The 16538-nt window shown below is 40.3% G+C and overlaps 1 protein-coding gene across 1 annotated transcript in view; it reads right to left on the bottom strand.

Annotated features, from left to right (window-relative positions):
• Positions 1–14666, bottom strand: part of CCDC93 (coiled-coil domain containing 93) — a 50801-nt gene extending 36135 nt beyond the window's left edge. Inside the window, exons 1-6 of the mRNA XM_063341313.1 lie at positions 14419–14666; positions 13207–13320; positions 11393–11487; positions 8700–8811; positions 4485–4583; positions 3612–3668 (exon numbers count right to left, since the gene is read on the bottom strand). Coding sequence (XP_063197383.1) covers positions 3612–3668; positions 4485–4583; positions 8700–8811; positions 11393–11487; positions 13207–13320; positions 14419–14460 — 519 coding nt within the window. The 5' untranslated portion in view covers positions 14461–14666. The remainder of the gene's footprint in view (positions 1–3611; positions 3669–4484; positions 4584–8699; positions 8812–11392; positions 11488–13206; positions 13321–14418) is intronic.
• Positions 14667–16538: the final 1872 nt, after the last annotated feature.

Genomic DNA, 16538 nt, shown 5'->3' on the forward strand with positions numbered 1-16538 from the left:
GTGAATAATTGTTATCTAGAGTGATATCTACCACTGTTTGTTTTCCAACTCAATATACTTACACAAGGATGTTTATTTCATCCTTCACTTTCTCTTTTTGGAATTACTTGATAAAAATCTTACTGAATTTACTTCTAAACAATCTGCTACAGGATCTGTCTTTCAGGTTTTTTTAAAAATGTGAGTGTTTAACAACAAATATGATTTCTTCAACTATTTCCTCCATGACATTTGAAAGACAAATCAAACACAATCCACATCTATTAAAAAAAAAGCCCTATGATTTAGCCGATAATGCCAGCGTCTAGAAATCTCACCTCCTTTGTGAGTTCATTCTATTTTTGATCTCCTATTGGATAATTAAATGTAATCATTATCTACTCAATGATCAGAGGGTAAAATGGAATTAAAGCAGATTTTATTGCAATTTAAGGAACAAAAATATCTTAAGTTTGGCACTAAAACCATTGGATCTCATGCTATCTTAATGTGATCCTACAGCTGGAGAACAGCCCATCAAACAAAACAAGGATTCATAAGTACTATTTTATGCTGACAGAGCTACTTCCAATTTAAAAACAAAACGGAAACAAAAGGACAGAGCCACTATCCTGACTGTTTACATTGACACAACTGTTGTAACACTGTAAACATGGCCTAGTACCTTTTTTCTCCCTCCTTCCATAGAGATCAACTATGCTGCTATACAAGCCTACATGACAACAAAAAAAATTATTCTACCTCAAGCACAAACCAAAGAAACCAAACAAAAAATAATCATGAGATCCTCAGCTTTCCCCAAATCAGAAACTGGAAACTAGATAAGAATTACTTTTATTGGAATCATTTTTGCTGTTTGTTTGGTGAGTCTGTAACGCAACATTTCTGTTGCTGGAACAAAAATTTTAAAGTTACTTGAAGTCTACTATTTAGGGCTATCGTGCTAGTAAGTACTGAATAAACTAACCAAGAACCTGTCATCGCAAAGATTTATTTTTATTTTTTTTTACTCCAATTGGTATTTTTTAAAAAGTGTCTTCCTCAATCGATTAAGTGACGTTTTCTCTTCTCCTTTTTCTGAAATAAAAATCTAGCCCTCATCACAGCAGAGAAAAACTTCATCATCACCACCAAATAAACAGCATCAAAAAGATACACGCCCCTCTCTTCTGGTCTGTTTCGCATTCATATCTTTTAAATCCTTTGCAGCTAGGCTCAGAACGCTCAGAAAAAGTACCTTACAAAAACAAAAGCTGAAATCAAGGTTGAGCTGTCCGTATATACATTTAACTTCAAAAAATCCTATTCATATGGGACAAAAGATTCAATGCAATAAGATGCAAAGATTCTAAAAGAAAATAAAAAAGGAAGATTATTTTTTTTGCTTGGTCTGGCTTTTTGTACAACACAAACTATTATTTTCAACAAGCAATTCCTGCACCATAACATTGCTGAAAGAGCTTTCAACCTTTTTCAAAGACATGTAATCCCAAAGCAGAGATTTCAAACAAGTGAAAATAGACAGTATTCCTTGGCAAGTTTCTCCTGAATTTGTCAATTTGCAAACCCTTTGCAATTTTTACTTCATTTCTAATCTGAATTTCTGTCATCTTGGTTGCCAGCTATTAATTCTTACTACATTTTTGCCTGCCACATGAAAAAGCTTTTTCTGATCAAGAATCTCCCACAAAATGTACTTTCACACCTACAGAAAAGCAATGTAAGTCATAAAAGTAATTACAGCTTTTCTGGTGGCATTCTATATTATACCTGCGCTATATAAAGTGTAGGCATCATACTATAAATATTAGTCTTGGCATCAGACAATCGAGTAGCTGAACAAGACCACCGCAAGATAATCTCAATTCACTAGATAGTCACCTTTCAGCTGCAGTAGTTCTTATTCCAATAACCATTCTTGATATTTAATATTCCCTTTTCTAACCTTTAGGCCTGATCGTGACCGTAAATCTCATTGTATTGTCCCCTTGAGAAGAGCAGGGCAGGTCCTTAGACCAGAGTTATAATAATGGATTCAGACAACAGACTAATGTTTCACACTTGCTGATCCTCTTTTAGGAAAGTGGATTTCTCTTCCAATTGCAATGCATAATGATTTAAAGGTGACCTGCGAAAGAGCCTTCATCTAATAGCCATCTTCTCCTTCTTCCAGTTCCTATGGATAGATAAAAAAGCTTGTGCACTTTCTCCCCTGGAAATTAACTCTGTGTGTTCTTCTAGACTGCGCTCATGCCTTGATGCCTTAAGAGGTCTCATGAACTAATCCCTCCATTAAGAAGATCAGGTGCCAGCTGTAGAGGATATAATCCCGACAGAGCTCATGCAATTAAGATAAGGTGTTTGTCTAATGATACTCTGAGCAGCAATGAACAAATGTCAAAACTTTATCTACCGTGAAGATGCACCTAAAAACTAGAGATCTGTGATCCAGAAGAGAAGACAGAATACACCTTTATCAACCCTGCAGACAGATCCAAAGCGGGGAGCGCAGTCAGTGTGCTCAAAGGCAGGAGAGCTACTCGGAGATATTTAGACAGGCTGGAGACTCATAGCAATGTCTTTCTAAAACCTATACTGTAATTCAACCACTTATATATTAGGCTCAGCAGCACTCAGCTAGTTAATATGGAAAAACTACTACCTCCAAAACATGGCAAAAGAGTGAGATGACTTGTCTGGTCTGTTATACAAGCTATCATGTAGCTCGTTATACTGGCACTTAACCTCTCTATTCATGGACAAAGAATTTCAGGAGTCTGGCTAGAGCTACCTGTTAATAGCATTGACTTTCCCAGAAGAGTGTGGTTTCATCACTTATTGAAAAGCTTTGAAAGCATTCCATTCAAAGCACACCCAAATTTCTCATGACTTCTCAAACACTGAAGTGACAATATCACAAGCAAACAGGGAAATTAGAAAGAAAGTGAGGAGAGAAACTCAAGTTGCTAGCTAGGGATCTGAATTCAGGTATGACACAGTGATATAGCCTATCTACTTTACATGTTCAAGAACACTGCCAGGATTGACAAGCTTTCAAAAAATATAAACAAACAGTTTATTCGAGACTTAGAAGATCTGCATCTGAAGAACACAGGTGACACCACTTTTCCCAACCGACATTTCCTACTTGGAAAAAACATTTCCAAAGTAGGGTGTGTGTTTTCATTGATAATTACAAGTAAAAGAGAGAAGTTCTGAAATGCAGACATTTAAATTGAAGACATCATCACCATTTTGATTAATTACAAGATAAACAGTCCAACTGCTGATAGCTTCAAACCAACACTTAGTCTGCCGAGGGTTTCACAGTTTGCAAGCTACCTTGTGACTTTTGTTTGATAGCATGGAACTCCACACCCTCCGTGCAGGCAGTTGATATGGTTTACCAACGCCTAAAGTGTACATCTAAAAGGTTTTCGATCTGGTATGTTGGCATTTGAGACTTGTTCTAAGAATGAAGCTCGATGTGTAACTTAATTGGGACCCTCTCAAGAGAAAACCCAGGGTCGGATGCACTAAAGAAAATTAACCGCCACCATCTCATTAGAGAAACCACTTGCTTCTTGATAATGAAAATCTAACATACTTACATAGATATCAGTAACAGTTTTGATAGCCTTCTCTTTTCTTTGCATAAATTCATCATCCTGCAAGATATTAACAGAGGTGGTTAAAAATAACGGGAATGGAGATTAAATCTCAACAATCGCAATGAGTTTAGCAAACAAAATTGTCACATAGTTTCTAATTGAGCTGCCCAATTATTTGGTGAAATGTTAGTGATTTCCTGTAACACAGAAAAGTATTTGCTTCTCTCATCAGACAGGTAGGAGGGTCTTTAAAACTGTATCCAGATCAGCAGTCTTTCTGCTCTCTGCTTATACAGTACCTGACAAACCAATTCCAGCCCACTACCAGGATCTCCAATCACTACTATGCTATGAAGAAATGAAGTTGGGATGGGCTTAATGTGGAAAAGAGAAGCTTCCCCTACTGTTATTTTAGTTTCTAAGCATTAAAAATAATTAAAAAAACCAAAGAAAACAAAATGCAAACCACCTCAAGCTAATAAAATCCAGCTGTCTTTCCCAACACGAGGAACATCTACCTTTAATGCTGTTACTGAATTAGAGACAAAACTTGGGTTCCAGGTTTTAAATAGGGAATTGCCTTGGGATATGCATGAATACTGCACTATAGGCACAAATCCAGGCTCGTTCCAGCTTTCCTCCCACACCAAGGAACCTTCATATCATTACTGCAGAATAGGAAGAGAAGGTCACAACACTGTTCTAAGCAGGTGACTTCAAAGCGGGCAGCATTTCATTATGATCAAGGACCTATTAAGAAAACGATAGCAAAGGCAACTCTGGTATATTGTGCTGCTTTCAGAGTGGTGAAGCTGGTACTGCACCTGAGCATTTGACATATCATAATAGAAACAAGAACTGGCTTGATCTTACCTCCGGTAGTCTATGAGTTTTTTGAAATTGTGATATAGAGTAAGAACGAATATAGTCTCCCATTTCTTCCCTTGTTTCTATTGCACGTTTTACCAGCCACTGAGAAAAAAAAATAAATACGTTTGTATCTGTGGAAAGGGGAAGAATAACAGCAGCAAACACCAGACTACTGCATAATTATTTTTAATACATGATAAAAGCTAAAAGCACATTTTAAGCACACAAACAAGAGCGTTTGTTTGTAAACATGGTAACTCAGGGACCTACTCCTAACAAAATGACTCAGCATTAGCTATGTTAAAAACTTCATGTTTGCTCTTCTTCTACATACTAAAAGTAGAGCCATCAGGTAATGCATAAGCTAAGAAACCACACATCTCTTCTTATAATAAAAGTTTTACATGGAAAAGCCTAAATAGTCTTCATCCTATTAAACTATATTGAACCATACAAACCTCAATGAGCCTGTTCATACTACAGTGGGATTCCATAGTCCAAAGATCAAACTGCCTTCCCTTATAAGCTCCTTGGAGTAGGGTCTGCTATCCCAAAAAAACCACTTTTCTGAATGTTATTTGTAAATAGTGTATTGCAAAATTAGTTATTTTATTGTATGACTTCCCCTTTATTTAGTCTGCACTGCAACTTCTCACATACTGAATTGGGTTTACATTCTAATTAATTTCTTATAGTAAGTATGAAAAGAAAATTCTATTGCAAATTTCAACTATTAGGAATTCTAAGTTGACAAATTAATTTATGAACAAAACCATATTAAACCTTCACAGGCATAAGCAAAGTTAATTGAAATTTTGCCAATATGAATTTCTGTAATCCAAAAGATTGGATCTTCAATAAAATCATTCCAAAAGGAAAATTAAGAGCATCTGTGGAATAGAAATGGATGTGGTCCACTTTAAACATTATTATGCTAGCTTGAATCTTTAAGGAGGGGGAAAAAAAATACACCACCACCCCCCGCAAAAAAAAAAACCAAAAAAAACCAAAAACCCAAACCTAAAGTGCCCTCCCAAAAAATCCGCGTGGCATAAATCCTACCTTCTAGCACAAGAAACCTACTACCTAAGCTAAAAATACGTCTCGACAAAGTACATTTCACCACACTAAGTAATAATATTATCTACAGTATTCATTGTTAGTACTTGTTCAACATTAATAACATTATATTATCAAAATACAGATTAATACATGAAGAATACGCAGCAGTAGTTCATGAAACAAATTAATGTTAATTTTCTAGCTTTTTGTTTTCATCTATACCATGGAATAGCCTGCACACCTCACAACTCACCAGACCAAGAGCTCAGCTGTACCAGCCGGCACAACATATCCTATTTGAGGTTCAAAAAACTCAAAACTCTACTGTGCTGTAAAAGCTATCAATGTTGTCCTTCTACTTAGCAGGTCACACTGAATAAATAATAAATCCCTTGGTTCTAGGAAGCATTGGATTTACAGCACGTATACAGAAGTGTGATTGTACTCTGCATGCACACAGGTTCATCCCTCTCCACTCCAAAGAAGCATGGGAGCATACTTGAAAACAAATGGATAGTCCAGGTGGCTTTTATACCGTCTGTGGGCTATGCTATGGTCATCCTTCTACAAAGCAAGCTTGAACTGTTCACAGCATCCATCTCTATCAGCCTGAGTGGGAGGAGATGGGCTAGAGCTCTGCCAGAAATTGAAGCAATTAGAAGTCGAACAGAAAATATTCTGGGCTCTCAGTGCCAGAACCCAACACTGAACCTGTCTTCTATCATTAGTCCCTTATACTCTGACAGAAGACACCACTTGGAGCATGACCTCAACCTCATTAATCTTGGCTGTACCCCAGGTAGAAGCCGTTACGTCTAAATTATATGCGTTTCTATCAAATCTTCCTAATATAGATCACCTATTGTTTTCAACAACTACAGCTCCACCATGAAAAGACATATCTTCAAGCCTATGAAGTGTTCAAGAAGAACCACATGCCTGTATAAGAAAAAAGGCTTCTTCTGACATTTATAAGACCACACAAAAAGCCACAAGAGATTGAAGTACATTTTAAACAACGTTGGAGAAGATAAATCTTGTGGGTTGTTGACAGCCCGTGCAGGAGGTCAAATAAGAGATCAGATCAATCTTGGGATCCAAGTCTGAACCAGCAACAGTTTTCTGTGCTATAACCATGAACCCCTGGAAAGCGAGGGGAAGATGATGACAACAAGAAAGATGAAAATGCAGACTATTAATTACAAAGCACATCTCAACACAAGATTATGTACATACTTTTCTCTGTGAACATAAGCAGAATTTACTAGGAAGAACTGCACCATTTCTGCCCACTGGAATTTTTTTTAGTCTTTTTTTTTTTTTCCTTTTTTAAATTCTGCTACAGTCTATGGCAGTGAGCCAACTCAATCTAATTTCTTCCTGTTGGGAAGGATTAATCTAAATTCCTCCCATCAACTTCACCAGAGTAGCTTGTACAGTGCAAGAACTACTGGAACACAATGCCAGGCAGAGGAAAGAGCTTCTGCAAGTTTTGGGGACTGATATGAGATTTACAGATAGCAAGTGAATTCCTGAATTTAACAGGGCATTGTGTCTAAATACATAAATTCCTACATCCCATGATGTGGTCAGCCTATTATAGCACTTACATGGCCTTTTTCAGAGCAGAGTATACTGGTGACACTAATAGAAGTTTTCTTGAAAGCCTAGCTTGGTTGGGACAAAATGAGGAACCAATAGTATCCGGAGTAGGCAGAACTTCACAGGGACCTCACAGAAAGCCACAATTTCTAAAAAAGATCCTCTACATGCAAAAAAACTAAGCTCATCAAGACTTCTTCACCAAGCATGGATTAGATATACCACCTACTGGTCAGCTACTAATACCCAGAATTACTGCTCTCAGAGAAAGCCGACTTCCTCCCTGCTTAGAATTAATATTCCTCCTTTCCAGAGGTAATACCCTAAATCAAGATTTTGGATAACGCAGGTCAGAGAAAAAGAATAGTTAGTGCTGTAGTTTTTACAGCAGGAGTAATAGTTCATGTTCTCACTTTAGGAGAGGAATTATTTTTCCTGTGAGAGAAGTCTTTTTTCTGATAAATGTAACTATTCATTGTCATCATCACTATCATCAAGTGACTAGGGCAAGAAATTAACCTGGGTTGGGATTTTTTTTTTTTTTGTAGGAAAATACAAGTTTAGAAGTAAAAACTCACATTAACATGATACAAACTTTCCACCTTAGGCAGCACAAGCACAGCTTGAAAGCTGTATAACAGTAGCACACACCACACCTCTTTTTGTGCAGAGTGCAGTTAAGTATGTTTTTCCTCAGAAGCCCCCTACTAGAAGATAACGAGAAAGAGACAAGAGGAAGTTTTCCCCACTTCTTACAAACTGGAATTTAGATTAAACTCTTACTTGCTAAATTCTTTCACAGGCAGAAGGCAAGGAGATATTTAATGAAAAAGAAGTTTGCTTAACAGTGTTCATTTCCCTATTTATCAAAGATACATATCTGTGTGCAGATGAAGGCAAAGTCAAAAAGACATACCAAGGATTCTCAAGATACCACACTAACTGGAACACATCACATGCTAGCTTAACCTTAATGAAATGGAGAACTATGAGCGTGCACGTGGTCAGTTAGTGGTGCTCAACAAACGCACAGTAATAGGATCACAATCATCACTATTTTTCCACCCGTACAGTTTTTTAAGTGATATGAATGAAGGATGAATTATGCTTAAAGAAAAAACCCCAAGTGGTTATTGCCTGTTTCATATCTTTTTCATTGAATGACTATCTGCATAACTTACTCCACAAGCTTAAACATAGACTGTAAGATGTTTGTTCTACGTCCTAGTTTGGCAAAGTAGATTATCAGATTCCAAAACAAGCTTAAACTTTAGTTTCTTTAAGCAGAAATTCCACAAAAGGCAGAATCTGAGTCCATTTCAAAGAATTTAAGGAGTTTGGTTTGTGTTTTTCTTAAATGTGGATCAAACGATACTTAAGAATTCTATCATCTGGCACCCAATTCTTTAAAAACATTCATTTAAACTACTTCTCTATCATCATTCTTCCCAAAGTTAACTAAAGAGCCAAACAATAATACAGATCTTGTTAAAATGTTTATGCAAGTTTTATGGCATTTTTCAGCAAAGTATCCATACATCTCAAAATTATTACCTGTACAACAGGAAATATATGAATGAAATCCAATCCCTGGATCTGATGTGGTTCCAAACGATGAGGACACTTCATTTTTGGTAATACTGACACGATTTTTTCGGTTAAGGCACTATTACAAAACAACAAAAACACACATTTATATATGCTACAATTTTCTTTTGTAAATTACAATTTATTTTTGCAAACACACTTAGTAGTTAGAAGGTTCCCTCTAGTGGCTTCCATTGTATACAGCTGCGAAAAGCAATCAAACTTTCATCTACAAAATAGCTTTTACCTTGTGCTATGGATATTATTTGTCTGTGAAGAGGTGATTAAACCCCTCCCTTGCAGGCTCCTACCTTGTGATTTCATTTTAAGATCTGCATGTCTGATCAGATGAAATGCCTATGTAAGATATATCTACAGACACCTCTGCATATTGTAATATACGCACACATGAAGAAACACTATCTTTAAGAACAGTTACACTAAGTAAAAGATGTGCACTCAAAGAAAGTCCAGAATCAAATGTAAGGACTTAAAAATTGGTTTAGCAGAACTCCCAAAATATATCTTGACGTTACAACCGAAACTTTATGAGTTTAAATACATATTACACCTAAAATCTAAATAGACAGTATACTTCACATGGTTTCGAAGCGAGTGGAACTGAATTTGCTAGCAACCATCTCGTTCTGCAGCTCAGGTAAGAGCTGGTAAAGGAAAAGGATTACCCTAGCATAAGGGATTCATCTACAAGAACATCATCCTGCTTCCACTGCATCCCTTATTTTAGGGCAAGGTATGGTTTTTGCTGCCAATGCTGTCAAGCACATTTTTAGAGCAGGTGTCAGCACTGAGGATGAACACTGTACTGGGAAAACTAAAACTATTTTTCCATGAAGGAAAAAAAATGAACTGGTCCAGTGCTGATCTCAGTGATATTCAGTACTGCCCAAGTGAACAACTGATATTCTGGAAGTACAAAAGGGGAGCAAGAGATATGAGAAAAAGACTGAAGTCTGGGAACAGAGCCTGAAAAGTTACACTTCTTAAGAGAAGAGAAAAATTTGACATAATTCTTAAAAGGCAATTTCCTCTATGGCACTATACTAACATTCTATAACATGAAAATAGCAGTGCCCCTCAGCACAATCAAAGCAAATGCCATTTTAAAAAAAGAAAGTTATTTATCCAAGAGATGCAAGATCCTCTCCTAACATATGTTTCCATGTTTATGTCAAAACAGCAATTAAATAATAGGACACCATCAAAGCGTCTTCAGAATAGTACTGAGAAAACACAACTTAACTTTTCCTTATCTTGAGAACATCACAGAAGCAGTGAGCCACCACCAATATAAACATTACACTGACACCAAAACAGCCTATGCTTGTGTGACTGTGAACACTTTAGATTCACAAATAAATCACTGTTGCTGTTTTGGGAGAGGAGCCTGGTTTTTGTTTTGCCAGTTTTACATCCAGTCAGCTGGAAAGATAACAGAACACTTTCAGAACAACTTAACTATTTCATAACCTGCTGTTCTTAAGGATAACAACGATGGCAATTATAAAAACTTGGCAATTGTAAAAACTACCACCACCATCTTCATGCCTAGTCTCTACGTAATTCTGTGCACTTAACAATGCTTTATGTAGTGAGTTATCGGTGATGATCTGAATGTATCCAAATTAAAGGGAATAATCACAAATCTTTATTTTTAAATGCGTTACAGTCTTGCCAATGCTAAATGACTTTCAAGAAAACAGCACAGGACGATGTTCTTTCCAACTACATCAAGCAAACAAGTCTCTTCATGCAAGTGTAACTTGACTGGATATTCTTACTTCCTGCAAATTTTAACTATGGCTCTTTTATCACAGAAATGCATAAAGAAATAACATAGTTTAGAATGTATTCCCTTTCTCAGCACAAACAATTTTTACAACCTCCCTAATACAGGAATTAGCTGGCTTACTGAGCCAATTCCACGCATAAGAAATAAATCAAACCAAAATGGCCTCATTGCGTCACTATCAGGAAGGAACTCCTCCTCCTCAGTATGGGGCAGGTAACTGTTTCTGCAACAGCGTCATGCTTTAAATTCCATTTGCTGATGTCTCCAATCCCAACCCAGAATGATAAAGAAGAATCAGAGGTTATTTACACAGCAAAGCTGCAGACATAGAGAACTCAAGGAAGGTCTTCTAATGTTGCACTCCAGTTTCCAGCAGCGTGGTCTCCGTCTGCCCTTTGTTTTGGCCTCTGCATCATCTCCTTGTGCCAGCACAAGCATCTGTGCAGCTGCACAGAGAACTGGATCCAGGAAGTGATTCATGTTAAAACTATTTTCACTTTTTTTTTTTGGTAGGTTTTAATGTGGATCAATTCCCAATCCAGTTCAATGTGGAGCCACATAAGTGCTTTCACTGCTAAGTAGGGATATAAGAACATGGCAGCTCAGAGGGGAATAGCACTGCCTTTTTTGGAATAAGCTACTTTTGGGCTTTACAATTTGTGGAACTACAGTCTGAGAAACCCAGAAATCAGTGCAACATTTCGCAAATGAGTGGTCTTGAAAAGCAGGAAACTCGGACTAAAAGTCTTTCTTATAAACGAGCAAATAACAGGTAACTTCCCCACCCTCACCCACTTCTTTTCTAAGAAGAAAAAAAAATACCACGCTTGCCATTTAATCAACTTACATTTTTTGACCAATAGTAGAGTTTTCCTGAAACAATAAATCAACATCAATATCAAAGTTGCACGTAGTGATACACCACGTCATGCCGCCTACCACCTAGGAAAGGAGCAACAGCATGGTTAGTTCCATTTTAATTTGAAGAGGTAAAACCAAATACATCTGAAAGGCTTTATTTATTTTAGAAACTACAGCTTAGTATTTTCTTCATCCTCAGTATTCTTATATAGAGACTAAAATACATACAGATAGTGTACATTTATCAACTTCTACATACAGTCCATATATACAAGACGACAGAAAAAAAGCTAGCAGGGTAATTCTGAAGTCCTCTCTTAGCTTTAGATACTAGTTTTGAAACAGCTTTCCAAATAAAAAAAAAATAAATAGATAGACCATAATAGAATGTTAAACGTCATGGTCTTTAAAAAGTAAGCATATCAAAATTTTATCAAGGATTACAATTTCTGTATGCACATATTTACCTTTATATATACACACACCTTTGCTGCTATTATTCTTTGCTTGCTGACACATATGCAACGCCAAGTGCTAGGCTATCAGTATAGTAATGGAAATCATCAGCTCTGTAGAAATCTGTATTTCAGACCCTATTCCTACAGATACTTAGGCGTATTTAAACTCCTGAGACATTTCATCAACTTTACATAAATTCCATAATTATTTAAAGACAACCTTGCATAAACCTATGCAAGATAACCTAAACGTATGCAAAGGCAAAAAACAGAAAAAGGGATTAAAATATGGAATAACTTACCAACATCACATAGCAAACTGGGGTGTTCTATGCAAGGTTTTCTTAACACATTCCCTCTCTCACATTCCCCTCTGAAACACTTAACCAGTATCCCTTTTATACTAGCAGATAGATAATTTTCAATGGCAATGCTCAATTTTGTAAACGTTGGGCATTGTCATGAAATGGTAACTTTGCAATTATATTTAGGCAAGTATAAACCTGATGCATCCATTTCTACACATAAATGCAACAACATTACATCCTAAGGCGGTCTCCTTGAACCTACTTTATGTCTGTGTGCACAGTCTCCTGAGCAGCTACGGTCAGTAATGCTATGTAGTTAGAAGAAACTAAAATTGCACTGCAAAGTAAAGCTGTGCTATGATGAAAGAGACAGCAGAAAACAGAAGAGTCCATTTCAAGGCTGCTGTAGTTTTGTGCTTCCAAACCTTCGTTCAGGCATTTCTCACAGAGTCAGCAATAAAACAATTCAGAACTCTCGTTTCAACCTGAACTTTGCTCACTGTCAGTATCCCATACTTCCTGTCTAGGACAATGGAAGGTTACCATACATGACATTCTAAAGATATGTAAAAACAGCCCCAAAATAATCTCACTAAGCTAACTGTTCCGCCCTTACACAGAGCCTCTCAAGACAAATATTTCCTCATTTCTCATTAATGAGTACTTCTTTTTAAAATTACCATGCTATCTCCAAGTATCAAGTCTTTCTAGCTATTCTAACTGCAGCTGAGAGGGGGGCAGATTTCCCCATATATGCCTCTAATTTAGGCCATAACACCCACAAAAAAGCACACCAGCAATTAGCATCCAATTGTCTCCTTTAAAACAGGCCTTGCTGCACAAAATCATTTTTCAAGACTGAAGAGGTCCTGTCCATCTGAAACTGGGTCATTTGCAGAATTATTTACATAGGAAAGCCTCATGTGTTCCAGGTATCTTTTTTTAATCACCTAGAACTGCTAAACTAACTTGCAAAAAATATGTCATCTTCATGTACTTAAAAAAGGTTTTTAAAAACACTGCATTGGTCTCACCTTGTCAAAGGGTGATAATCCTTTGATTCTTGCTCGAAAATACCCAGCAGCCACCAACAGTTCCAAAATTTCAGTCAACTTGATGTTTTGTTCCTCATCTTCTCTTGTTTCAACCTGACAAATTAAACACACAACACTAGTTCAATGTTTCTCTTTCATTCTTTAAATGAATATTCTCCAAACTTTACCTTAACGTAGACCACATATCAGGGAAAACCTTGACTTTCATTAGCAACTTGGTTGTTAATTTGAAAGACGTTAAAGAAACAGGGAATGCATTTCTACATGGATTTAACATCACATCCTTGTCATGCAATTAAATACTTTAATCTGCTTTTGCTCTTTAAACTTCTGGTCTGCTGCTTGCCTCCAGACAGCCAGATTGCTCCTGTTGCCATAACACAGTTACTTTATTCTCCGTATTGCACATTTCCTTCAATTTCAGGGTTCTCAAAATTGTACACCTCCCCTTAATGCTTCTATAATGTTTTTACAAAAACAGGAGGAGAAATTTGCGTGGAATTCCACCTTTTTGGGGAACGCAATTTTCAGCAAGCCCAAGGTAGGGCAGTAACAAAAAAAGTTAAACTCTGCCGGGCAGCCTGGATAGTTTGAGTGCTCCAAAGCCTCACCAGCACAGCACCCTCTGAAGGGTGCTCTTGTCCCCGTGTGATGGGATGAAAGCCCCCAGCCCCAGGGCTACACATGATTTACTGGGGGCACAGAGCACCCAGACACCTCAGACCCAGAGGCGGCCAAAGGGGGTTCAGGTCTCCCCCCCAGAGGCTGCGAGCACCCACCTCCGCGCCCTCCTCCCCTCTTCCCCAAAATCTGCTCGGCAGCCCCCCCTTCTCCCTTCCTTTCCCCACAGAGACCTGAAAAGAGGGAGACGGGGCGGGGGGGGGACGGGACAGAGAAGCGAAATGCCGCACGGAAGGTGACCTACACAGGCACTGCCTGCAGCCCCACAGGGCCCGGCTCCCCCCGCAGCGGGGCCCGGCTCCCCCCGCCCCGCGGGACCTCACCTCACGGGGCGAGGGAGGCCGCAGGGCCCAGCCCGCCGTACAGCACCGACCCCCGGGCTGCAGGCGGAACCCCGGCCCCGCGGGGAGGGGAAGGAGCCGGCGGAGAGCCCGGGGGAAGCCAGTGCAGCGGGGCGGAGGAACGACGGCACCTCCGCCGCTCTGCCCGGGAGAGACGCGGCTACGGTACCTCCTGGGGGCCCTGGTGCTCCTGTCCCCTGGGGAGCACCATCGCCCTCCGTCTCCGGCAGCCTGCGCCCGGCCTGTCACGTCCGCTCCCCCCGCCGCAGCGCCCGGGCCAAGGGGGTGTTCCCAGCCGGCGGCTGCCGGGTTCCCCCGCCCCCGCTCAATGGTTCGCCCGCACCCTCCTTGCGTACAAGCGCATCCGGGCCGTGCCATTCGCGGCCAAAGGGGTGCGGCGGGGTGGGGGAAGGAGGGCGGGGGCTGCGCGGCTCCCCCGGCGGCTCATGTGACTGACTGCGCGCAGCGCAACCGCCGGCCCGCCCCGCCCCGCCCGCCCCTGCCCGCGGGCCGCGCCCCCACCGACCCCCGTGCCCGCCGCCGGCCCCTCACGGCCCGCCGCCATGCCCGCACCCGCGGGCGCCTCCCCGCCCGTCTCCCTTCTCTTTTTTCGCTGTTGCAGGGGGACCCGAGGCCTCTCGCCAGCATGGAGGAGAAGTCACTGGGCACTCCGTGAGCTAAGGGATGCCTCACGGGCTCTCGTGCCCCGCAGGGCACCGCCGCTCCTCATCATCAGTTGGTGGCGTTAGGCCACCTCATAGCTGAGGGGGATTTCACTGTTTTTCTCTGTCCTGTGCTCAAGGAGCCTTTGCTGCCCCTTAACTGGGTGCTGCCTCAGCTTGGTGTGGGCGATCGGGCCCGTGTGGAAGCGCAGCCCTGTTGGGAAGGCGGGCGACTGTTTGCCGGGAGGGACTGGGCGTGCTGGAGCCTGGCCTCCGGGGCCACACTGGCCACACCACGTAGGCCCGGTGGGTGAACCTTGGCGGGGCCAGGGGCTGGAGAGCTGCACCCAGGCACCGGTCGGTCGCTAACATGCTTTGGACTCAGGAATAAAAATATGCCAACGCACAAGGAACCCACAGCTTGGGTAGCCTTTCTTGGCTTCGGAAATACCTGACAGTGGTCTCGTTTCAAGTCTATGCCAGGCGTTCAGTTTCTAGGCTCTTTGACACACACAGAGCATTATAAAAAATAAACTCCCTGTTAGGCTAGAGACATCTCCAGGAGGTGAAGGAACAAGAAAAGCCACGCGAGAGCATGGTCTGCATCCGTCGGAGGGCAGCACAGCATACCCAAGCCAGTCCATAACAACTGCTGCCCTGACAGAGGGGTCAAAACAATAATAATAAAAGCAAAAATAAGCCAGACTGGCTCAGGCCGCATACTGTTGTAACCACAGGCCACGTCTTAATTAGAGTTGCAGAAAGCTGTTATGCAGCCCCAGAGGCTAACACGCTCACCAGAGCAATACAGGCTTTCTGCTTTTTGTCTGCCTTCTCCTCGCGGAGAGCTGTACAGCTCTAATTTGATTGTCATGGAGAGGAAGACTGAAACAAACAAACAAACAAACAAAAAACAGGGGTAAGAAGAAGGGTTGAAACAGAGGAGTGTTAGGAAGGGATGTATGTGACCTTCAGAGGCAGCAGCCCGCACAGGTTATAACATAACCACTGAAAAGAAACATCAACTTGTAAAAAAGCTTCCTCAGCCGTGATATGGTCTCAATTCCTTTTCAAAGAAACACGTTAAAGAAAAAGGATGAATAAAAAGCCAAGGGCAGTATAAACTAGGGGCTTAAGTAGTAACTGAGTATCAGACGAGGCAGGGGTCAAATTTACCCTGGAAAACTTAACTGTTTCTTTGGTTTTTTAAAGCAGAGTAAAGGAAAGGCGGGAGATGGGGCTAATTAACTCCTAGGGACTTTAAAACCCATACAACTGGCACCCAAAATCACAAAGCTGGCTTAAAATTATATACTTACAGAAAGATAACTGGTTCTTTTAGTTTGCTGTATGTCTATGTGACCACAAGGACTAGAAACATTTTTCTCCTTTACAGTGAAGGCTGGAATTTTTCTTCACCTGGTATATGGCTAGGAAGTGAAAAGGAAAGGCATGAAAATACAAAAATGTATCTCTGCTGTCATTACAGCATCAGCTTTGATAACTTGAACCTCAATAAAATACTCCACAAAGGCATTGCTTCCCAATACCTAATTGTGATGCAAATTCACCCAGTTATCCAGACAGAGCTGTTGTCCCCTATGACATGTGGATAATCAATCTTCTA

The sequence above is a fragment of the Chroicocephalus ridibundus genome, chromosome 7 (genome assembly GCF_963924245.1).
Source record: "Chroicocephalus ridibundus chromosome 7, bChrRid1.1, whole genome shotgun sequence".
NCBI classification, from domain to species: domain Eukaryota; kingdom Metazoa; phylum Chordata; class Aves; order Charadriiformes; family Laridae; genus Chroicocephalus; species Chroicocephalus ridibundus.